This window comes from Hyperolius riggenbachi, chromosome 7 (assembly GCF_040937935.1).
Source record: "Hyperolius riggenbachi isolate aHypRig1 chromosome 7, aHypRig1.pri, whole genome shotgun sequence".
NCBI classification, from domain to species: domain Eukaryota; kingdom Metazoa; phylum Chordata; class Amphibia; order Anura; family Hyperoliidae; genus Hyperolius; species Hyperolius riggenbachi.
Window position 1 is genome coordinate 73,873,586 of NC_090652.1, and position 24,556 is coordinate 73,898,141.

At 48.2% G+C, this 24,556-nt stretch overlaps 1 protein-coding gene across 1 annotated transcript; it reads right to left on the reverse strand.

The window, feature by feature from the left end:
• TBC1D10B (TBC1 domain family member 10B) lies at positions 1 to 24,556 on the reverse strand. The gene is made up of 9 exons (XM_068244110.1): positions 22,364 to 24,556; positions 19,948 to 20,047; positions 15,901 to 16,008; positions 15,392 to 15,498; positions 7,582 to 7,696; positions 7,412 to 7,477; positions 6,792 to 6,981; positions 6,562 to 6,716; positions 1 to 4,310 (listed from the first exon to the last, which is right to left on the reverse strand). The coding sequence occupies exons 1-9, from the start codon at positions 24,490 to 24,492 to the stop codon at positions 3,669 to 3,671; spliced, it is 3,612 nt and encodes a 1,203-aa protein (XP_068100211.1). The 5' UTR covers positions 24,493 to 24,556; the 3' UTR covers positions 1 to 3,668.

Genomic DNA, 24,556 nt, shown 5'->3' on the forward strand with positions numbered 1-24,556 from the left:
TTTAGGTTAGATCACTGTAATGTTGTAGCAGAGGATGAGGAGTAACAGCAATGAATAACATTCCCCCCTCCCCCCAAACGTCCACACCGTACCCCAAATCCTCACAAATCCATTATATTAAATATGATCCAGTTCCAGTCTTCAGTGCAGGAAAGACTGCCAAATAGTGGCAGGGTCCAAATGAAATGTTTCATGCAAAACGTTGAGGGCCACAAAATGGACATCGGACAGTGCAAGGGCTCAGAGGGAGCCAAAATGGGAGTATTGGAGAGACACGAGGCTGGAGTGAGGAAAGGCGCAGTCATAATGCAACAGTTACAACAGATCGGAGAGCAGAAATAACGGAGCTGTGAGGCGGGGTCAAACAGCGTAATAGAGCAAGTCAATCAGAAAAGGGAGAAGAACTAGAAAAACAGATTGGACTACAGAGCAGTGATATCAGATCAAGATGCAAAGCACAACTGTGAGACAAACGGAGAAATATCTGAGAAGCTGTTCTAAATGCTGGAGTTATTGTGTATACAGGTGACCCGTGTAACTTCCTGTCTGAGCAGAAGGCACTGCCATGGGCAAGCACCACATCCCAATACTATGCAGCTTGTACACGAGGCCCTGTGAATATGTGAAAGGCCAATACTTCCTGCTTGTACACAAGATGCTGTTATGGGCACACACTACAGATGACATTTCGACTCTACACATGGCTCTGTCATGGGAATGCAAACAGCCTGCAAAGTCATACCTATAGAAGAGGAACAGCAATGGGAACATACCACAGCCCACAAATTCTGGCCTCAACACGTTTTATTATGGGCTCCCTAATCCTCAGAACTCCATCCAGTGCCATTCAGCAGAAAGGGTGGAATGGACTGTGGAAATGTGCGATGCATATTCACAAAACAGAGAGCGGTCACTGGATGCAGAAATTTGCAAATATGAGGTCCTACCCATTGCATACACATCCACTACACAGCTGATTTGTGGATTGCCTCTGGTTTATTTAATCAATAGACTAAAGGCTCCCGTAAATTTGAATATAATATGCAGCAAGTGATCATGAAGCGTCCATCATCTCCCTGTCGAGTATACATCACATACTCTACCCACTCTGACAAATGGAACTGAATGAAGTTCTATGTTTAATATTAGTCTTTGTGAAGATAAAATGTAAAAATATTAGTTGTCTGGGAATCCCTAACCAATCAAGAAGGTAAAATGAGTGAGCAAAGCAAAGAGGAGTGGTAAAATAATGATGTAGGGCAGGAGAGGTTACATTTGGAGCAGAGCAAAGGAGTGGTCAAGAAATGGAGCAGAGCACAAGGGAGAGGTCTACAGGGGGGAAAAAGAGCAGAAAGAAGAGGTCAACAGGGGGAGAAGAGCAGAAAGAAGAGGTCAACAGGGGGAGAAGAGTAGAAAGAGAGGGCAAACGAGGGAGCAGAGCAGAAAGGAGAGGGCAAATGAGAAAGGAGAGGGCAAAGGTGGGAGCAGAGCAGAAAGGAGAGGGCAAAGGTGGGAGCAGAGCAGAAAGGAGAGGGCAAAGGCGGGAGCAGAGCAGAAAGGAGAGGGCAAAGGCGGGAGCAGAGCAGAAAGGAGAGGGCAAAGGAGGAAGCAGACCAGAGTGGCAAGGTTAAAGGAGGAAGCAAACCAAAGCGCCAAGGTCAAAGGAGGAAGCAGACCAGAGCGCCAAGGTCAAAGGAGGAAGCAGACCAGAGCGCCAAGGTCAAAGGAGGAAGCAGACCAGAGCGCCAAGGTCAAAGGAGGAAGCAGACCAGAGCGCCAAGGTCAAAGGAGGAAGCAGACCAGAGCGCCAAGGTCAAAGGAGGAAGCAGACCAGAGCGCCAAGGTCAAAGGAGGAAGCAGACCAGAGCGCCAAGGTCAAAGGAGGAAGCAGACCAGAGCGGCAAGGTCAAAGGAGGGAGCAGAGCAGAAAGGAAAGAGCAGAGCAGAATGGAGAGGTCAAAGGAGGGAGCAGAGAGGATTGGTTGGGTGATGAGGCAAAGCAGTAAGGATTAAAGAATAAAGAAGAGCAGTAGGTTCAGCAAGTGAAGCAGAGCACTGAGGTCAAAGAATGGGGAAGAACCAAGACACTAGTAGATACAGAAAAGCACTGAGATCAATAGAAACAGCAAAGCACTGAGATCAATAGAAACAGCAAAGCACTGAGATCAACAGGTGCAGCAGAGCAGAACAGAACACAAAGCATGATAAGGAGCACATTTTACTTGCAGCAGTGCAACTTCAGACTCTTAGCAGAGGACACTGGCTTCTCCTCACATAACAAATAAAGCAATATACATATATGTACATACAAATACAAAGTCCATGTAGTCATATGGCCACTGCATACGCTACATGTCAATGCTCTGCATTGTTCCAAAATTAACTGTGAAGGATCATAATCAGAATCCAGTTACTGCAGTCTCTTATGTATACAACACGCTCACAAAATTATTCATTAAAAACAATGCAACCAAAATATATACAAATAAAAATGAATACCTGAAATGCAGGTAGGAGAGGGGCATGCACAGAATGGGGAAGAGGGGGAAGGGAGCGGGACAACTTGGGATGATATAGGAGCAAAAGTGCAATCTTCTCAGGGTTGTAAACATGAACAGTTTCCTTAACGCAATGCAGAGTGCATATAACACTTCAGGTAACTTCCTGCCTGTACACAAGGCACTGCCATGGACACGCAGAACAGCCCTCAACTTCCTGCCTGTAAACACGGCACCGCCATGAGCATGGATCACAGCCCCCAACTTCCTGCCTGCACTCAAGGCACCGCCATAGGTATACCTTACAACTTCCTGCCTGTACAAAAGGCACCACCATGGGCATACCTTACAACTTCCTGCTTACACACAAGGCACCATCATGGGCATACCTTACAACTTCCTGCCTGTACAAAAGGCACCACCATGGGCATACCTTACAACTTCCTGCTTACATACAAGGCACCGCCATTGGCATACCTTCCAACTTCCTGCCTGTGCACAAGGCACCCCCATGGACACCAGCCCATAGTACAAGGCTCACCTGGGGAGGGAATGGATAAGTATTATAATCTAGGGAAGACTGCTGAGTGTTGGCCTTCAGAAAGACAGAAAGTAGGTAGCAACACTTAGGGGAATTAAGTGCGGTTTTATCATACAGGGCTGAGTTCTCCGGCCTAAGCACTCATGTCATCAAAATGAAATCCCATGCACATAAATCCACCTAATGTCTAGCCAAGTGACTGCCCTCCCAATCCTCACACAGGAAACACCTGAAATCACTACTTGTTGGCATTATGCAAAGAAATACTGGAGAATCTCTAAGGGCTGCTGGATAGAGCACATGGGTGAATGGGTGGGTGGGGTGGGAAGAGCATTGAAGCAAAGTGCTTCCAGTTCCAGGTTTCCCGATTCCTATGACTAGGTGCAGCTGTAATGTCACTGTGACCTTGAATGAAGGGTATGACACCAAGCAGGCCAGAGTATCAGGATTCTCCAGCCTGAACAATGTCTGTCTTCAGGAATATATCCAAGAGTGCCCTGCTAGAGGTAACACTGAACATAAACATGTCCCGTCTTGCAGGACTTTCCCAGTTGGAGGACCTCACTCTGTAAGACTATCCAGCAACTGACACATAGTTCCACCTGCTCTCCACTGGGGAATGCGGCCTTTCAGAAATAGGTATCATGCGCCACTGAACTGTCTGTAGGGCCGCTGCCACTCTTGCGTGGAGATTCAGTTGCGGAGGAAGACGTCTCTTTGCGCCGGAAGGAGAACTTTCTCTCTTTCTTCTGTTTTGATTCTGCCTTTTCCTTCTCTTTCTGCATGCGTTTGTCCTCTTTTTCTTTTTGTTTCTCCCTCTCTTTATCCTTCCTCTGTTCACGTTCCCTCTTCTCTCTCTCTTCCTTTTCCTTCTTCTTCTCCCGTTCCCTGTCTTCCCTTTCCTTTTTTTTGTCCTGCTCCTTTTGCTTTTCTTTGACTTTCTTCGGCAATTCTTTTGGTGGTCCCAGAGGAGCTTTATTGGCGGTAGGAGAAGGCAATGCAGGCCGAAGCCCCTCAGATACTACCACGGATTCTGGTTTCAAGGTGAGGGAGGGAGTGCTGGGGGGAGAGGGCTTTCGGAGGCTGCTTATGCTAAGACGGCTGCCACTCAGTGTGGGGTTTAGGCGCACCCTTTCCTCAAAAATTTGACGGGCTCCGTGTAGGCGGCGCGAGGGACGATATTGGAGCTCTCCGCGATTTTCTCGCCACTTCCGGAGCTGCGTATTGCTCTCCCTTTCGATTAGCGCATCAGTGACAGGAAGGGAACTTACCTGGAAAAGTAAGAATAGAAATATATAAAACAAAGTAATTAAATATACTCGAATTTTGAAGGCAAAATGGCTACAGACATTTTACAGAACATGACTTTTTTTTTTTTTTTACTACAAGCTTGAACTTTATACATTTATAACCCAACAAAACCACTCTCTCAGATACATAGCAATCTATGTGACAGGCAGCAAAATCTGGCATTGCACTGGCACTAACGCTAGGGGAGCAGTGCACATTACACTAGCAGTGCAAGGCTCATTACCTGAGTAATGCACATGTTGCTATGGTGGAAAACTTAACCATTGCTTTGTGCACGTGCTGCTCCTTTGGTGTTAGTAACAGTAAAATTGCGGTGAGCTGCCTTTGCGTGGAAAACTTAACCATTGCTTTGTGCACCATGCCATTATGTGACAAAAATGTTGGTGCCCACTCTTCACAAGACATCACCATTGTTACCCTTCAACATCTCAACACTTCTCTCCCAAAACTTAACCGCAATGACACTCATTGTGGGGAATGGATACCACTCGTAGCCTGCTTGCTGTCTGCACACTACTCTGGGCCTGTGTGGATTTCCTCAAAAGCACCAGCCGGTGAGACCTCTGCTTCCTGTGTAAGCTAATGCCTGATTACTTGCCTGTCATCTGTGACTTGCTTGTGCATGGCTGCAACACTAGTATCATCCAGGCTGCACAGAAATGTGGACAGAAGAGCACACTATCAGTATTGTACCTGCATTAACTAGTGAGACCTATGCTTCCTGTGAAAGCTGTTGTGCGATTATAACATGCTAATCCCTGCATATTGCGCACTGTGCATTTTGATCTAGCTTAGACACTGTGCTCGATTGCTGTAGCATTTAAAGGAAAAAAAAAAATGACTCCCAATTATTGCCTTGACATAATATGCAATACTATAGTAAACTTTATGCACTTGAGTAGGACAATGTCTGATATAGCAAACTACTTTGCCTGGTCCCTTAGAGTTTACTATAAAGGGATTCTACTGTATCGGAATTGGCTAGAGCCCAAAAGTAGAATATATTTGTAATTTACCGATATACTACTAGCTGCCATCCCTGGCACCCAAATTACCACAACGTTCCTCATCAGTGTATGCTGACCAACTGCCCTAGTGGCTGGATAGTGTGATGGTTAAGGGCACTGCCTCTGACATAGGAGACCAGGGTTCGAATCTCGGCTCTGCCTGTTCAGTAAGCCAGCACTTATTCAGCAGTAGACCCTAGGCAAGTCTCCCTAACACTGCTACTGCCTATAGAGCGCCCCCTAGTGGCTGCAGCTCTGGCGCTTTGAGTCCGCCAGGAGAAAAGCGCTATATAAGTGTTTGTCTTTAGCTCAACCCAAACCTTGCTGTGACCGTCTAAAAAAAAAAAAAAAAAAAAATCAGATACCCTCCAATAGGTTTTAGCAGCTAAATGAAGCTGTCAAATCCCTAGACTGCTTCTGAACATGTCTTCTGGGATTGTTAAGATGCTGCACTGGAGTTTCTTTATCACAAGATCTGAAAGAACTACAACTACAACCAGATTTGAGGTAATAGCAAGCATGGCTGTGGAGTTGATACAAAAATCAAGTAAGTAAAAATTCTAAGGGCTCTTTCACATTAGGGCAGATTTTCTGCGTTTCAACGCAAAGGATAAAGTTTGCGTTACCCAAGGTGAAATGAAAGTCCATAGACTTTCATTTTAGCTTTCACATATAACGCAGCCTTTTTGTGCGTTGCGTTCCACTGCACCCAGGCGCAGTTTTTCGGCCAACGCTAGCTTTATGCGTTACAATGTTAATCAATGTAAAACGCACACTGTGCGCGTTTTTAATCCGTTAACGCAGGCAATCAGTCCCAGAATGCAACAGAGGAACAATGTAGAAAGTTGACAACTAAAAGAAAAAAAAATTACCTGCGTTTTTCTATGTGCAGTAACGCATTGAAAACGGATTAAAAACGCACACTCACTGCAGTGCAACGCATATCAAAACGCAGTAAAAGGCATACAACAAAACGTATGCTTTGAGCGTTCTCCAACGCAAGCTCTAATGTGAAAGAGCCCTTAGAGGTAAGACATAAGCTCGGCAATTCATTGTGCAAGGTGGGGCAAAATCTAAGCCCCGAAAGACTAGAACATGCTCTAAAAAATTGAAAAAAGCTAAGGAAGACTGAGGTCCAGAATAAAAAAAAAATATATATATTGGCGTATCAAAACATCTAAAAGGAACAAAGCCAAATTCTCACCTCTGGTAAGAGGACTTCTTCCTGCATACAGTGAGGTGGAAGGCTACGCAGCTTCTCCATAGTCTCATACATGCCTTGGCAGCTTCGAAGCTTGTCCACCGTCCCCAGAGTGTGGCGGAGCAAGACAAGACCAACTCGGAAAACGATCTTCACCCCTACAAGAGAGATATAAAGCTCAGCATCTTTTCTAACAAGCCAGCATACCACAACGCATAGAGTCATACACCTACCTTCACAGAAGAACATGTCCCATACGCGCAAGACCGAGGACCAGGGAAGAGTCCGGGAGAAGATGCACATAAACCATTCTGTCATATATAAGATGGGGTCAATTTTGAACTTCTTCAGGTGTCTGTAGGCATTGGGGCAAACCCTGCGCAAGAGCGCAAAGAAGATCTCTCCATCCAGCTGTATGGCTTCCTACCAAGAGGCAAAAACCCAATAACCATGAGCGATAGAGAGAGACTGAACAGATGCAAGGAGGATCAAAGGACATGAGTTATCAGGAGAGAGGCCAGTGAGGATCAGATGACACACACTACCAGGAGAGAGAGGACAGTGAGGCAGAAGACACAAATCACCAGGACAGAGGACAGTGAGGACACACACTACCAGGAGAGAGGACAGCGAGGAGCAGAGAACATGCATTCTACCAGGAGAGTGGACAGTGGGGAGCAGGTAGAGATTACAAAACACTACTATGAAAAAGGACAGTGAGGAGCAGAGGACACACACTACCAGGAGAGAGGACAGCGAGGAGAGCAGAAGACAGGTGGAGCAGTGGATCACAGTGGGGTGGAGATTTCAGGGACAGTCACAGCTAGGTAAAACAGTCAGTAAGGCTTCTCACCAGGCCAGCACTATAATACCCCGGCAGATACTTGTCACAAATCTGGACCAAACACCAGAAGGCTTGCTATGAAATGAGATAAATATTAATGTTAAGAAAAGACAATGTTATATCCCCAACACACATCTCAACCACAGTTCAGTGATAAAGCAGAATGGATTATGTATCACCTCTGCAGGCATGTGCATGAGGAGCACCGCTGCCACCGGAGCCTGTGCCTGGCAGTATCCTTCCTCTGGCCGGTACACGGTGTATGCCTTCAGTATCCGGTACAAATCCTGCTGCCTGTATGCCGAGTCCAGCCACAGCAAGAGTGACGAGCAAGCAATAGGGAAGAAACAAGAGGACTGTTTCAGAAACATTCTCTGGAAAATATCCATACTAGTAAAACTTCACAGCTGCCGCCACGATTTAGGCAAAAGCGGTGCAGGAAATTTGGCTGCCACCACCATAGGCTGTAACGTGAATAATGGCTATAGAGGCGCTCAGTCAGTAATTTGGGCGCTGTCAAAAGATTGAGCCCAAATTATGATAAAAACAGCGTAATTTGGCTACCAGCAATAGCTGGAAACTGAATTACATCTTACCCTTGAGTCCATGGCAGTCTGAAGTCATAGTAATGAACGCCGCTGGGAGTTTTGCAGGAGCAGGGTAAGCTGTATTTCTGCTTCACCCTGTGCCCAAATTTCCCGGCACCTTAAGTACATGTACGCACCGCCACAACCCGCAAGCTACCCCAGCTACTGCAACACTAAGAACCTACCTCTTATACTGCTACCACATCCCGATATGTACCCTAGTGTGTGTTTGAATGTCTATTTAACCATACATTTTCATCCATTGAAATTTTGTCTGCCTCAAAGTGGCCACACATGATACAATTTTTTATATAGGTTATGGCCAAATCCCAAAGTTGGCCACTTCGGGATCTGGCCGGCCAATGCACAAAGTGGGTGGGCTCGTGCAGCTAATGTAAGAAGCCTGTGTCCATCTTCTCACCACTGTCTGCAGGGAAGAAATATACAAGGCAGCTTGTGCCTGCACTCTCTCCCTTCAGGCTGTGTCGTGTCTCCGGCTTTCATTGTAGCCTGTGTTATAGCAGCAATACAGGCGGATACAGGCTGCAATACAAGCCAGAGACACCATACACAGCAGGGAGGGAGAGAGCACAGGCGCACTGGACAGGCTAATCTGTATACAGTATTTCCTCCCTGCATGCAGAGGTGAGAAAAGGACACAAGGGGCAGGGATTGGAGCAGGAAGAGGAGCTGCGGAATATCCTGGAGGAACAAGGGAAATCGAAACGTGTAAAATGCGATTTGTTTCAGACTCTGGCAGCAGTAGCTCGGTAACTTTGCATATTGGCTGCCCAGAACCCAAAGTGGACAGACTCCAGGTTCTGGCTGTAACATACTGTATATATTTTTTTCCCATTTTGAGAATTCTGATGGTCTTTTCCATTTCTTTGATGAAGTTTGCAAAAGCTGACTAATGTATCCAGGGCTGTGGAGTCGGTACAAAAATCATCAGACTCCGACTCCTCAGTTTATGAAACCTCCGACTGACTGCAGGTTCCCAAAATTGCTCAGATTCCGACTCATTTTTACAAAGGCTATGGATTTGGTTCAAAAATCATCCAACTGACTCAAAATTGCTCCGACTCAGACTCCACAGCCCTGAATGTATCACACTCGTGTTCCCGGATTTAAAAAAAAAAAAAAAATTATTAAAAACTTCCCAAAAAATTACTTGTCTTTAAAAAATCAAATCCTTTACAATCTATCCTGCCACCATTCAATTTTCTGAAAAAAATATTAGAGGGGGGCAGGAAAGTCAATCAAAATTCTCAGCCCAAAAAGTTACATTACATTTTTTCTTACAACGGATTGTTTTTTATCAGAAAAAAGGGTTTATTGTAGTGTGCATGTGTGAGTGCGTGTGAGTGTGCGCGAGTGTGTGCGCTAGTGTGCGTGTGAGTGTGTGCGCGTGTGAGTGTGCGCGTGCGCGGGTGCGCGAGTGTGCGTGCGTGTGAGTGTGTGCGTGTGAGTGTGCGTGCGTGTGAGTGTGTGTGCGTGTGTGTTTGTGTGAGTGTGTGTGTGCGCGAGTGTGCGTGTGCGCGCGAGTGTGCGTGTGAGTGTGTGTAAGTGTGCGCGCGTGCGAGTGTGCGTGCGTGCGAGTGTGCGTCTACCTTGAAGACCATACCACCTGCTAAATAAAATCAGGGGTTCCTTGAGATAAAGTATTTATAGGGGGTCCTCCAGGGAAAAGGTTAAGAAAAGTTGCTCTATGGAATCCAGAGCTTTCCCTCTCCATGGGTGAGTATCTTTTTTAAGATGGCTTCATGTTTGCTTTTAAAGGGAACCTGAGGTGGATTCTAAGAATCCTAATTGCACACAGAGGCTGGGTCTGCATATAATACCCAGCCTCTGTTGCTATACAGTTCCCCCCACAGGCCCCCCTGCGCTCTGCTCTGACCCCATAAATCATAGGCCGTGCTAAGCGACAGGCAGCGCGGTGATAGCCGGCTGTTTATGTCTGTAATGTCAGTCTCGCTGCTCCTACGCCTCTGTGTCGCTGGGCGGGGAGCGGCAACAGAGAGGAGGTGGAGGAGCGGCGAGAATGACAGTACAGACAAACAGCCGGCTATTAACTGGCTGCGTGTCGCTTAGCGCAGCCTATGATTTATGGGGTCACAGCAGAGCGCAGGGGGGGCGACAGTATAGCAACAGCGGCCAAACAGGAAGTGTTCGCCGGCAGGTCCTGGACCATCGGAGCGGGGCTGCGAGGGCACCGATCGGCTGCAGGGGGCTGAGGGAAGCCCCAGGTGAGTTAATCTCATTTTTTTTTACTTCCCTTTAGGTTCACTTTAACCACTTCAGGACTCAGCCTTTACCCCCCCCCCCCCCCCCCCTTAAGGACCAGCGCTGATTTCGCTGATCTGTGCTGGGTGGGCTCTACAGCCCCAACACAGATCAAATACCAGGCAGAGCGACCAGATCGCCCCCCTTTTTTCCCCACTAGGGGGATGATGTGCTGGGGGGGGCAGTGTTCTCCCCAGAATTTTTTTCCAGCCGGGTGGCATGAAAAAGTAGCCGGGTGGCGTGCGAGGGGGGAATGCAACTCTGCTTACAGGATAAAAAGAGGATGAGGAGGCAAGCCGATGTACCTGCTAAGTACACACAATGCAATTTCCGGACAGATTTATTGTCAGATCGACAATTTTCAACATGCCTGATCTGATTTTCAGTTCACTTCTATAGGAAATCGTGCAGAAATCAGATAGGACATGTTGGGAATAATCGATCTGACAGTAGATCTGTCAGAAAATTGCATTGTGTGTACCTAGCAGATTGTTTCAGATTAAGGCGCTCAGGTCCCTTTTTAAGCAGACCTGAACAGAGAACTTGCTCTCTGCTCTAAAAGATGCACAACAGCATAACCTTTAAAGGACAACTGTAGTGAGAAGAATATGGAGACTGCCATATTTATTTCTTCTTAAACAATACCAATTGCCTGGCAGCCCTGTTGATATATTTGGCTGCAGTAGTGTCTGAATCACACCAGAAACAAGCATGCAGCTAATCTTGTCAGATCTGTCAATATGATCAGAGACATCGGATATGCTGCATGCTTGTTCAGAGGCTAGGGTAAAATTATTAGAGGCAGGGGATCAGCAGGACAGCCAGGCAACTGGCATTGCTTATAAGTAAATAATTATGGTAGCTTCCATATCCGTTTCACTTCAGTTGTCCTTTAAAGAACAACATTTCTTTGTTACAGCTGATACAAATGCTGCAATAAATCTGCAGTGTGTACTTCCTGCTTTCTTGTAAGCAGACATGTTAACATTTAGTGCTTTTCAAATGAGCTTCTCTGCAGTCATGTGACACAGAAAGATCAAATTAGACAGGCTAAACTGTGTAAATACAGGGTGCATTTCTCTGTTTCCTTCTGTCCTGTGCAAGAGTTCAGCTCCACTAAGTGTCCCCAGTGTGCAGGGGGAGGGGCAGCACTACAGACACGATACAAAGCTGGGGCCAGGGGGAAACACACACAGCAGGGGCTGCCTTTTTACAGACAGATGCTCTGCATGGCTGTGTCTCCTCTGCCCCCACAGCAAATAAATAAACATGCAGAGGTGTGAAGGGGCATCACTTCTCCTGATCTCCGTGTCTCCCTCCAGCCAGATTAAACGTGCAGCTGCCGTTTTCAACTACACAGGCATGTTGTTTACCTGCAGTCTGGAGGAGAAGGAGAGACTACATGAGCCGCTCTGAGGCTGTCCCGGAGACCCACGTGGCTCTTATCTCACTCCTGGAAGCTGCTGCTGTATCGGGTTTTTGTTTTTTTTGTTGCTTTACTGCTCTCTCTGTTTTCATTCACGAGAGTGAGAGGCACCGTAATAAAATAGATCCTAATACTCGGAGAGCAGAAGGGAGAATCGGAACAGGAGTCCCGCCCCTTACAACCCGCCCAGCCAATCCCTCCCTGTCTCACCAGAACACGAGCTGACAGGCAGAGGAGCGCTCCTGCAGTGTAGTGTCAGCCTTTGCTATTGTGCGAGGCTGGCGCTGACTGAAAGCAGGCAATGGAGCGCTCCTATGTGAAGTTTACTAGAAGCTCCAGGCAAGCACATGACAACAGGCGGGCGGGGCTTCAAATCAGCCGGGCGGCCCGCCCACTTAATTAGCCCTGGGGAGAACACTGGGGGGGTCTGATCGCTCCTGCCTGCGTGTGGCTGGCAGGGAGGGGGGGGGGGGGGCACCTCAAAGCCCCCTACACCGCAGGATTCCCCCTCTCCCTCTCCTCCCTCCCTGCCCCGGAGATCGGAGGCTGCACAGGAACGGATCTGTCCTGTGCAGCCTCTAACAGGCCCCTGCCTGTCATGTGACAGCGATCCCCGGCCGCTGATTGGCCGGGGATCGCTGATCTAGTACAACGCTGCTACTGTTAGCAGCGTTGTACAAATGTAAACAAAGCGGATTATTTCCTAGGCCTGAAAGATAAATTGAATTTAAATCGAAATCGTGATCACCAAGATCACAATTTCGGAATCGTCAAAGCGGCAATTATCGCGATCACATCATTTTCACATGGGGGAAGTTTGAAGCTTGGCAAAACTCCGGGTTCCTGTACGTCACATGACATACAGGAAGTATTCCGTGCATTAGAAGCTATGTCCAGAACTGATGCAGCTTGGGGGACAGAGGAGGCACAGAGAGACACAGAGAGAAAGAGCGGGCACAGAGACACAAAGGGGGCAAGAGAGAGACCCAGGAGGAGGCATAAAGAGGCAAAGGGGGCACAAAGAGAGACAGAGGAGGGAACAACTAGGCAAAGAGGGGGAACAAAGCTTGATTGGAAGGAAACCGTGCATCGAATTGAAATCGCAATTTCAGACAGAAATCGCTCAATTCAATTTTTTCCTAAAATCGTTCAGGCCTATTATTTCCGCTTGTGTTTACATTTAGCCTGCGAGCCGCGATCGGCGGCCCGCAGGCTATTCACGGAGCCCCCCGCCGTGAATTGACAGGAAGCAGCCGCTCGCGCGAGCGGCTGTCTCCTGATTAATTAGCCTGCAGCCGGCGACACAGATGTGCATCGCTGGTCCTGCAGCTGCCACTTTGCCGACGAGCGTTAAGAGTGCGCGGTCGGCAAGTGGTTAAAGTGAACCTGAGGTGAGAGCGATGTGGAGGCTGCCATATTTATTTCCTTTTAACCTCCTTAGCGGTATGCCCGACACTGTGTCGGGCATACCACTCACTGGCCCCAGGAGTGCCCCAGTAAAATTTAACAGATTGCATGCCTGTAAAAGCTTTAGCTAGCACAGTTGGCCGACACCCCCAACCCCCCCCCCCCCCCCCGATTGCTGCTGATCCCCCCACTAATACATGACCCAGCCTGGGTCCAGCGATCAGCGCAGCCTCCCCGCACAGCTCCGGTCTCTCTATGGGGAGAATCGGGTTTCTGTATGATGTCGGCGACGTCATGTGCGATCCTCCCATTGTGAAGACTGGAGCTGTGCGGGGAGGCAGCACCGATCGCTGGATCCAGGCTGGGTAATGTATAAACTGGCTGGATCGGGGGGTGCCGGACACCTGTACGTGCTAGCTAAAGCTTTTACAGGCATGCGATCTGTTAAATTTATCCTGGGGGACTTTAGGCTGCAAAACATCCTGAGCGGCGTAACGCTCAGGAGGTTAAACAATACTAGTTGCTGGGCAGTCCTACTGATCTATTTGGCTACAGTAGTGAGCTGAATTACACCAGAAACAAGCATGCAGCTAATCTTGTTAGTTCTGACAATATTGTCAGAAACCCCCACCCTGCTGCATACAACACGGACTTGGGGAAGCACTCAGGGACTCGGGGAATACTTCCAAAACCATGACGTGGACTCTCAAAGGAGAGTCCAACCAGATGGTCAAATATCTTTCACAGGGGAACAACATTGGATCAATGGCACAAAAAGAGGACCAAGAGGGATCTATGGAATCCAGAGCCTTCCCACTCTATAGGCGAGTAACTTTTTTTTGTTCAGTTTGTCTCCAGTCTTACTTTAATGGAAGCATGGAAAAGGATGAAAAGCTGATGGCAACAAACCCCAAAACAAGTTCTAAAGCCCCCCCAATAGAATTCAAACTCATATCATAACCCACGCATTTGGACTAAAGGGGCCCGGACACTGGTCGATTTCAGCCATCGATGGACGGCCGATTGAGCGCTGTGACCGAATTGGTTGGAAATCGGTGCAGCAGGAAGCGTGATCAATCGGCCGATTGATCGATTTCTGTCCAATTTCAAATGATTTGCTTGATTGGTCCGGACATAAAATCGAGGTCAATTGGCTGCAGGCACCAGATCAATGGCCCATAGAGTTGCATTGGATCAAACGGTGCAATAATGCATTTCAATCGATTTTCAATAGATTTAATTCTGAAAACTATTGGAAATCTGTTCCTAGTGTATGGCACACACCAGATTACTGTCAGATTCGACCTGACATCTGGCAGAAATCCATCTGATGTTCAAATCTGCTGAAAATCTATAAGTGTATGGCAACCTAATGGCTACGTTTTACAAAACGCAGAACCATTTTGTCCGTTTTGCCTGATTGGAGCCAACACAAAAAGTTGAGATGTCAACGGATCCTAAGTTAATCCTGGCATTTGTTCAAATCAGTCCTTTGCCAGCAGATCCGCAAAGTCCCGAACTGCACAATAATCCCCTGGTACGGATACTTCCTAGACCAGGCTTTCTCAACCAGGGTTCCTTGAGTACTCTGCAGGGGTTCCTTGGCATTTTCCCCCATCAAAGGGGAAGTATAATAGAGCACACTATAATAAGGGGTACTGTAAAAAGAAGCACTAAATTGGGGGGGATCAGAATAATAAGAAGCACATTAATAAAAAGTACTAGGATAAGGAGACAGTATAATGAGTGGCACTGTAACCAGGGGTAGTGAAATAAACAGCCACGCCTACTTTTTAAGACCATGCCTGCTGCAAAATAAATGCAGGGGTTCCTCGAGATCAAAAAATTGTTTGCAGTTCTTTGAGATCCAAAAGTTATTTGCAGGGTTCCTCCAGGGTAAACAGGTTGAGAAAGGCTGTTTTAGACTATTGATCTGTGGAATGCATCTGCTCCAGATGAAGTGTGACCACCCCCGGAGCTGTACCTGCACCAGATGATGGTCTGGTTTGGATTTCACACATTGTAGTGTGAATTAAAGTCAGTAAATCTGAATCCAAACTGAACTGCGGCAAATCTGACCAATGTTAATGGCAGGTGCCCCTGTTGCCCCAATTGTGTGTCCAGCTGATTTCAATGTGCAGCAACACTTAATCTGCAGAGGAAACATTGTAGGCAATGTACAACATCTCCAATAGTCACATTAGAATCACCAGCACTCCTAATATCACACAAGATGCCCATCAACCCCCCCCCCCCCCCAATCGCTTCCATCACTGTCCGTCTTACCCATGCCCTCCACGTGCAGCAAACATCTCATGGAAGGGGAACTGGCGATGCAGGTCTTTCTCTATCACATCCAGCCACTTTGGGTCCCCTGGTTGCCTCTCCATCTCCTGAAAGATGAGGAATGAGACAAGAATTATGCACACTCAACAAGATGATACAAAACAGAGACATTCCTCGACCTGCATGTAAGGAGGATGTTTTAGGAACCTTCAAATCCCCCAACCATTATAGCTGCTCAGCGTTTCTGGTCAATCACTTTGTACAACATATAAAATAGGTGGAAGGGACAACCATCACCCACTCAGAAACACAAGCAGCTATAAAAGCCAGATTGTACAGATTTGAGTCCCCATGCTCTGCAATGGGCAAGGCACTGGGCAGAAATAGCTTTAAAGTCTTGCGTTACACCAGAAGTCTTTCCGACATGGAGGAGAAGATGGATAAGGAAGTAACATACAAAAGTCATTCTGTTGGTAATAATTTGTCCTCTGTGCAGCTGCTGTACATACCTCAAATTTCCCAGGGTTTCTGCTCAAAAGGTCATGACTGTTGGAGAGGAACTGCCAGGCCCTGGCGCGCAGAGATGAGGGGATGCCCTTCCTACATCGCAGCTTTACCTAGAGACAGACACAGGAAGAGATATTAGCATCTTATTCACACAGCTTAAGACTCCTGTCACAGTCCCATTGTCACTTTACCATGCCTTCACTGGACAACAGTCTCTATGTACTCTCACATCCCCTGCTATCACAATGTCATTATCCATAGGTCTCTTGCCATCATTCCACCACTGTCCTTATGTCTCCTCCCACCACAGTGCTACTGTATTCATGTATCCTCCCGTCACTGTGCCACCGTCTTAATTTCTCTTGCAATGGCTGTGTCATTATCCGCCTATCTTATCCCATCACTGTGATATTGCCCTCTCCTCTCACAGTGTCAAAGTCTTCCCATCTATCGTGCCACTGTCTTCATCTCTCCCATCATTGTGCCGCTGTTCTACTATCCCTCTTCAATCACTGTGCCACTGTCTATTTCTCTTGCATTCACTGGGCCACTAGGCTCCTGTCTGCTCCAATCATTGGGCCACTGTCTATTTCTCTTGCATTTACTGGGCAACTAGGCTCCTGTCTGCTCCAATCATTGGGCCACTGTCTATTTCTCTTGCATTTACTGGGCCACTAGGCTCCTGTTTGCTCCAATCATTGGGCCACTGTCTATTTCTCTTGCATTTACTGGGCCACTAGGCTCCTGTCTGCTCCCATCACTGGGCCACTATCCTCATTTCTCTTCCCATCACATGCCATGGTGCCACCATTCTAATTTCTATTCCCATCACTGTGCCACTGTCTTTATGCTGTTTCCAAACACTGTGCCACTGTCGTCATGTTTCGTGCCTTGAACGTGCCACTATCCCTGTATCTTCTACCATCACTGTGCCACTGTCCTCATAACTTCTCTCATCACTGTGCCACTGCCACCAAGGTCTACTCCTATCACTGTACCCACAAGGTGTCAGGAAGCACCTTGCTTTCCTCTTGATCATTTTTCCAAAAACTAAGGCAGTCCCAGAAGGAAACAGAAAATTCCATCTCCCTTGGTTTCTGCAATGACTGCCCATTATCGGCATGTCTGGAATTCTGACCAGATTGTGAACAACAAAAAGTCATCCGAAAGAGGGCTGGTACACACCTGGAGCACTTCTGAGTGCTTTTTAACCTCTTGGAGACCACGTCATGCCCAAGACTGCCTAACGTCGATCGGCGTAAAGTCCTGAGGCGGGGACCGGAGCTATGGAGGAGGCGGGGGAGCGGCGGAGATTGATAGGCAATTGTAAACAGTCAGCTGGTGACATGCTGCGTGTCAACAGCGCGGCTGTGATTTATGGGGGGCAGAGCAGAGCGCAGGGGGGCCCTGGAGGGACGATATATAGCAACAGAAGCTGGTGATTATTTGCACAGCCGGCCTCTGTCTGCTATTAGGATTCTTAGAACCCACCGCGGGTTTTGCAATTACGCTAGCGATTTAGGTGTGCACCGGCCCTAACAAGAAGTGGATGGATCATAAGTTATAAAAAATTCCAATCCTTTTCAGGCCACTTACATTAAAAATAAGCTGTCAGTTTTGCACATACATTTTATAAGCTAAGTGTATGAGGTAGGTTACAGAAGCATTCTATTGGACAGTGAGGCCATAGGGGGTGGTCCCAAAACCTATGCAGGGAAGTGACTAAGCAGATGTGCCTGGAATGGGAAGGGGGTCAGTATTACACACAGGAACCCTCTCACTTACATTGTAAATGTACAGAGTATGTAGGACACAAGTGACACAGGGCAGAGTGAGGTCAGACACAGAATTCTTCTCTATATGTGAGGACATATACTCATTCTAATCAATGTCCTTGCTCCTGTTGTCTTTGTCTTACAGCAAACAATGAATAAGCCTTCTGAACACACTTGACTATTGTGAAATATAAAGCAACAGGCCAGGATAAGGCCTCTTTTCAATAGACAGCTAAACTGCTCACTTGCCAGATAGTTCAGCCTCCCACCTTTCAGCTGCAATGTTTGATAACACCACATTTGTTAAAGAGACTCTGTAACAAAAGAAAAGTTCCCCTGGGAGGTACTTACCTTGGAAGGGGGAAGCTGCTGAATCCTATCGAGGCCTCCCTTGTCCTCATCTGTCCCACGGTGGACTCGCTGGGCACCTCCGAAGCCAAAGACGTTAATTTGTCAAGCTGTGGCGCAGTAGCACCTGCAATATTTACCTTCCCCGGCTTCAGCGCAGGCACACTAGTGGCTCCCAATAGGCTAAGGCGGAAATAGCAGATCCCAATCGGGTCTGCTCTACTGCACAAGCCACTTGCATCTGCACAGTAGAGCGGACCCAACTGGGATCAGCTATTTCTGCCTGATCCCGTTTAGAGAGCCACTACTGCGCTTGCGCTGGAGCAGGGAAGGTAAATATTTACATGCCTGCTGTAGGGGGACATCTAGCGAGACCACCGTAGGGACTGGGGGAAGCCTCGATAGAGTCCAGAGGCTCCCCCCTCTTGAAGTAAGTACCCCCCAGGGGCACTTTATGTTACAAGTCCTCTTTAACTGCTTGCCGACCACTCCACACCAATTGGAGTGAACGCAGCTGCAGCCGTGTCACTTGGCTGTCCCCTACAGAGCATCAGGAGTGATCGGCTGTCATAGTCAAGCCTATGACAGCAGATTGCGGTGATTGGCTGGGGGGGGGGGGGGGGGGAGTTCTAATAATAAAAAATAAAAATAAGTAAATTTATTTAAAAAATCCTGGGAGCGATCAGAGTCCACCAGCAGAAAAATCTGTTGGTGGGCAGAAAAGGGGCATGGGGAAATCACTTGTGTGCACAGTTGTACGGCTCAGCAGCAAGCCCTTAAAGGGATACTGTAGCGGGGGGGCGGGCGGTGGAAAATGAGTTGAATTTACCCGGGGCTTTTAATGGTCCCCTGCAGACATCCTGTGCCCGCGCAGCCACTCACCGATGCTCCGGCCCCGCCTCTGGTTCACTTTTGGAATTTCAGACTTTAAAGTCTGAAAACCACTGCGTCTGCATTGCCGTGTCCTCACTCCCGCTGATGGCACCAGGAGTGTACTGTGCAGGCCCAGTATGGTCTGTGCCTGCGCCGTGTGCTCCTGGTGACATCAGGGGAAGCGAGGACAATGGCAACGCAGGCGCAGTGGTTTTCAGACTTTAAAGTCTGAAATTCCAGAAGTGAACTGGAGGCGGGGCCGGAGAATCGGTGAGTGGCTGCGCAGGCACAGGATGTCTGCAGGGGACCATTAGAAGCCCCGGGTAAGTTCAACTCATTTTCCCCCGACCCCCCTACAGTATCCCTTTACAGCTGCAGTGGCATACATTTAAAAAAATAGCCTGGTCACTGGGGGGGGGGGGGGGTGTAAGCCTTTGGGAAATGGGAGGGGGGGGGGGGAGAGAGAGGAAAGGGGAAAAAAAAAAATTACCTATTGACAAGACAAGCTCTGGATCCTATAGAGCCTTCCCTGTCTTCTCGCTTTCCTCATTCCATCGTTGTCGCTCACATTTTGTGTACTCCACCGACTGTTCGAATAAACGTCCATGAACCCTTGAGAGGCTTCGGAACCATCCATGTACCAGAGTACTTCCGAAGATAGGCGGCTCCCTACTATGCATGCATACGCAATATGGAGCAGCCCATCTTCTGAAGCCTCCCAAGGCAGCATATTTAAACAGGGTGATGGCGCTAGAACGAGGGGTATAAGAGGACAGGGAAGGTTTTGTAGGATCCAGGCGATTGAGGCTGTGCACTGCCGAGAACAACGCATGCGGCGTGGCCCCTGGGTCTTGGACTTTAATTTGTCTGCAGCACAACAAATCAAACCATGAGGACACCAAAGGAGCTGAAAGTAGCCCAAAGTAAGTAAGGATCCTCTTGTCCCCTCTGTCTCAGGTTACCTTTAAGGTCACATGACAGGAAGTGGAACACTATACATAGTTGTGAAGCAGGAATATGGATCTCTCTGACCTGCCGAGCTGCAGTGCTCACCTTCTGAAAGCGTCTAGTCAGCCACTTGTCCCAGTGATTGAACATGTCCAGCCACTTCAGCTCTCTCTGCCGGGCGATCTCCACCGGAATAGCACCCTCCCTGCAAAAACAGTGAGATTCTCAATAGTATAACAACAAGATGTCAGCCCTCCTTCCATATGTACATTAAGTTTACTGAAAGAAAATTCCGCCAATACTGCCAAAGAGATTCTCCTCCTCTTTGGACACTTATCCCCATAAAATAATTTCCAAGGTGAAAAATAACATCCCCTGGGGGGGGGGGGGGTACTTACCACAGGAGGGGGAAGCCTCTGGATCCTAATGAGGCTTCCCCTATCCTCGTTTGTCCCTCAGTTGCAGCTCTGGAAGCCCAAGAACACAAATATTAACCTTCCCCGGCTCCATCACTGGTGTAGTACTGTTCGGGCTCAGGCAGAAATAACCGAGCCTGATCAGGTCGGCTGTACTGTGCAGGCGCGAGCCGCTACAGCACCTGCGCAGGAGCCAGTGAAGGTAAATATTGCAGGCCCTACTGCACATGCTCCACAGCCAACATCCATGTCGGCTGTGGTATTGGCGGCTTCTTCCAGTCTCTAGAAGTCATTTGTGTCCCTCGCCGCAGCTCGTGTTTTCTCCCGGGTTACACTGGCAGCCGGTGAAGGATTGCCGACCCATCGGGTCTACTGTGCAGGCGTTGACATGGGCGCACATGCACAGAAGATGCCAACCCATTGGGGGTCACCGATCCTTCAGGGAACCCGAAGTGAGAGAGATATGGAGGCTGCCATATTTATTGCCTTTTGCACAATACCGGTAAGCCTGGCAGTCCTCCTGACCCTGTGTCTCTAATACTTTTAGCCATAGACCCTGAACGCGCATGCAGCAAATCAGTTACTCTGACTCCGCTGACTCAGGTTTTACGGCATTAGCCATATGCTTGTTCCAAGGTTTTGACTCAGACACCATTTATGGCAAAAGATCAAAAGGGCTGCCAGGCAACTTGTATTGTTTAGAAGGAAATAAAAATACGGCAGCCTCTATATCCCTCCAGTGGTCTCCCCAGAAATTTTTTCCAGCCGTATTGCCTGAAAAAGTACCCAGGTGGGGCCAGATGAGAGAATGCAGGGCATGTGCTGTGTTCAACTCTGCTTGCAGCATAGAAGGTGAGCTTATAACAGCTGGGTGCTTACCAAAACTAGCTAGGTGGAGCACCCGGCTAAAAGAGCCTGGGGAGAACACTGCCCTCTCACCTCAGATTCCCTTTAAAGCAGGGGTGTCAAACTCAAATACAAAATGGGCCAAATTGAACACTGGGACCGAGTCGCAGGCCAACCTCTATGTCTACCGGCCACCTTCCTCCCTTATACAGTTATCTGGTCTATAGGGTTTCTCCCTCCCCTATACAGTTCCCTGGTGTTTAGTGCTTTTCCCCTACCTCCCCATATGGCTTCCCTGGTGTTCTAGGGCTTCTCCTCCAATAAAGCTTCCCTGGTGGTCATACATAACGCAAAGTGGGAAAACCACTTGTGGGCCAAGATTGTCCCGCGGGCCAGAGTTTTACATGAACGCTTTAAAGGAATTTTGATACTATTTATGGGGCCCTTGCCTTTTATGGCCTACCGTGGGCATAAATAGAATTGCAGCTATCATAATTCATTATAACAGAGAGTTAGTGTCCCGGACATGAACTTCAACTTACACTGCATTTCCACTTTAAACTTGCACTCAAGCCCACAGCAAATGGTCACATTTTTCCTAATCATTTAAGCAAGGATTCTGATTGGCTGCTGTAGAAAAATATTCCACATTTGCGTCACTTCCCTGCTCCTTTCCTTCTAAGGGCCTGTTTTCACTAGGTGCAAATGTGTGCGTTTTTTCAACACACAACAATGATTTCCAATGGACCTGTTCCCATTACATGCGAAACTCGCATCCACAAAATGCATGCTGTACCAGATGTGCGTTTTCACATTTGCCTTTTCGCATGTGCGATCAATGACGACAGTAGGACTTACTTCTTTTGAAAGTGGACCAAGAAACATTGTTTAAGAACACACATGCGAATTCTGATGTTAAAAAAAAAAAAATATTCACATCTAGACATAAAGCTAGAAACTGATCAGGGATAGCATGGCCCTTGTACATCCAACTAGGGATGGTCAATGAGATACAAATAATTTCAAGTTGATGCAGGATTATGCAAATGTATGCAGCTTGAACAGGGACCAATCAAATTTTACCACAACAGTATTTGATTGGTTCATTTTGAAGCTGCATACATTTGCATTCAAAATTTACATAATGCTGCATCAACTCAAAATTATTTGCATCTCATTGACTATCCCTACATCCAACTACATAACATACTTAGTATAGTGGGCATTACAGTTCCAAAAGAAAACTCAGACATACTGACCCAAGTCCACTGAACTGATTTCCTCCCAGGAATCCATACTTGTCGGTCTTCCGGTATGGCATGCCGTTAATCTCAGAGTCTGAGCCCAGAGAACTGGCATCATCAAGGTGTGTGAGAGACTCCAATGTGCCTGACATGAGACTGACAGAGTCCAAGTAACTGAGTGTATCTGGAGCAGGGGCCTTAGACCTGAAGCTGGACAAAGAAGCTGTTTCGTAGCTGAGAGAAGGTTCATGCTCTCGAATAGAAGGAGGATGCCCGGGATAGAGGCTAGATCTTGGTGGAACAGGGAGCGGAGGTTTGGAAGACATGCTCCTGTGAGGACTTGAGGGATCGTGGCTGCGAATGGGTGACACAGATGTCCCCACAGGTGCAAGCTGAGGGGAAGGCTGTTGTGCAGAAGGATTGTTCGTTTGAACTTGAGAACTGGAATTTAGTTCACCTGGTTTGGGACCTGAAACAGATGGCAAAGTTTCATCCTGCTCCTTTTTCTGTTGCTGGGGTGAGGCAGCAGGTCCATGCACCATAATTTCCTGTGGTAAGGTATCAGCATTTTGTGCTGCAGAACTCTGTGAGGCACCATCTGGAAGTGTGGTTCCCCTTTTCTTTGCTGGGTTGATGTCTTCTGGTGGAGCTGCCACATTCAGGACAGCAGAGTGTTGCTGTGGTTCTCCTATTACCACATTATGGATGATCCCTTGTTGCTGAGACATGGCAGGTTGAGAAGTCTGCTGAATCTCATACTTCAAACCACTGTTTGGACACTGTGTTGTAGACTCTAGAGGAGGCACCACACTATTCTCAGTTTCTGATGTGGTCAGATGAACCTCAGAATTGTTATACGGTGGTGATGACACCACAACCTCATGAACCTTGTTGCTACCATCTTGAGGGGTGGGCACGGCATCTGACACTTCTTGTTTTGCGGCCTCTACAGACTGAGATTTGTGTGTACTATCTTGTGCTAATCTCTCCTTTATTGCTGTATTATCTGATGTTCTTCCACCCTGAGATGTAAAATCGTGGCTGGGGGCATCTTCTAGGTGTTTCTTTGTGGCCATAGATCTTGGAGATGATGATCCAGTTGCCTGAGCTGAAGTCAACTCACTGGCTGGGATCGTTTCCTCTTGTGGCAATGATACTGCAGTGACTGCTTGAACTGATGCTTCCTTTCCTTGCCTTGTGGTGTCCTCTCGGCGCAACACTTCCTGGCTTTGAGTAAACGGGTCTCCAGGGACTGAATACCTCAGGCTTGGTGTTGGAGTGTCACCAGGGAGAGAGGTCCTCGGATCTTGTGGTGCAGTGTGTTCCAAGAACTGGTTCCCTTGGCTTTTTGTTGGAGTGTCTCCATTAGCTATTACACCCCATTGCTTCTGTGAGGGTGCTGGTGGCCCCCCTGTGTCCTCTATTGGGGTCCCCTGGGTCTCTTCAGTAGTATACGGTGGGGGCATGCTCTTTGGGTGTGGTGTATCTGGAGATAGCGGGATCTCTGGAATTAGCACACTTGTAAGGTCAGGTGGAGGGTTTACCTGGGCCTCCACTGTGATGTATCGTATGTTAGGAGCAACTCTGTTATCCATACGAAATTTCTGTGGCCCAGCAGATCCCAGAACCTCTGTGGTGATGGGTGTAAGGGTGACAGAGGCTTGTGGTGTTCCAGCAGCAGAGTGCCCTTGCATGGTGGCAAGATGTGGCACAGGGGACCCCTGGATCTCTGGTGGTGGGTTCCACTGGCTAGGGCCCCGAATAGCAACAGAGGGCCCCTCCAAGGCGGATGTTGGCACTGGGGACCACTGGCTCCCCTGAGTAGTATCACAGCGCCCCTCCATGGTTGTTGGTGATACTGGGCCCGTTGTAGAGACCAGGCTGCGCCCCTCCGCGGTGATCGGGGGTGACACAGGGGGCCCTAGGCTCCCCAGAGCAGCAGACGGGCGCCCGTCCATGGCGAGAGGCGGTGCTGAGCCCCCCAGAGCAGAGCGGCCCTCCATAACGATGGTAACGGTCTGGGTCACGGCCGGTCTCTTCTCAGGGGTGTCCCGAGAGGAGCGGCGCTCCATGGAGCCCCGTCGGGGAGGCGGCACAGGCCGGGGCCCCGGGGGGGAGTGGCAGGGCCCAGGCGGACGCTCCATGTCGGGGCTTTCAGGCGCACACCGGCCCGACTGACAGCGGAGACAGCCGACCAATCGCTGCACA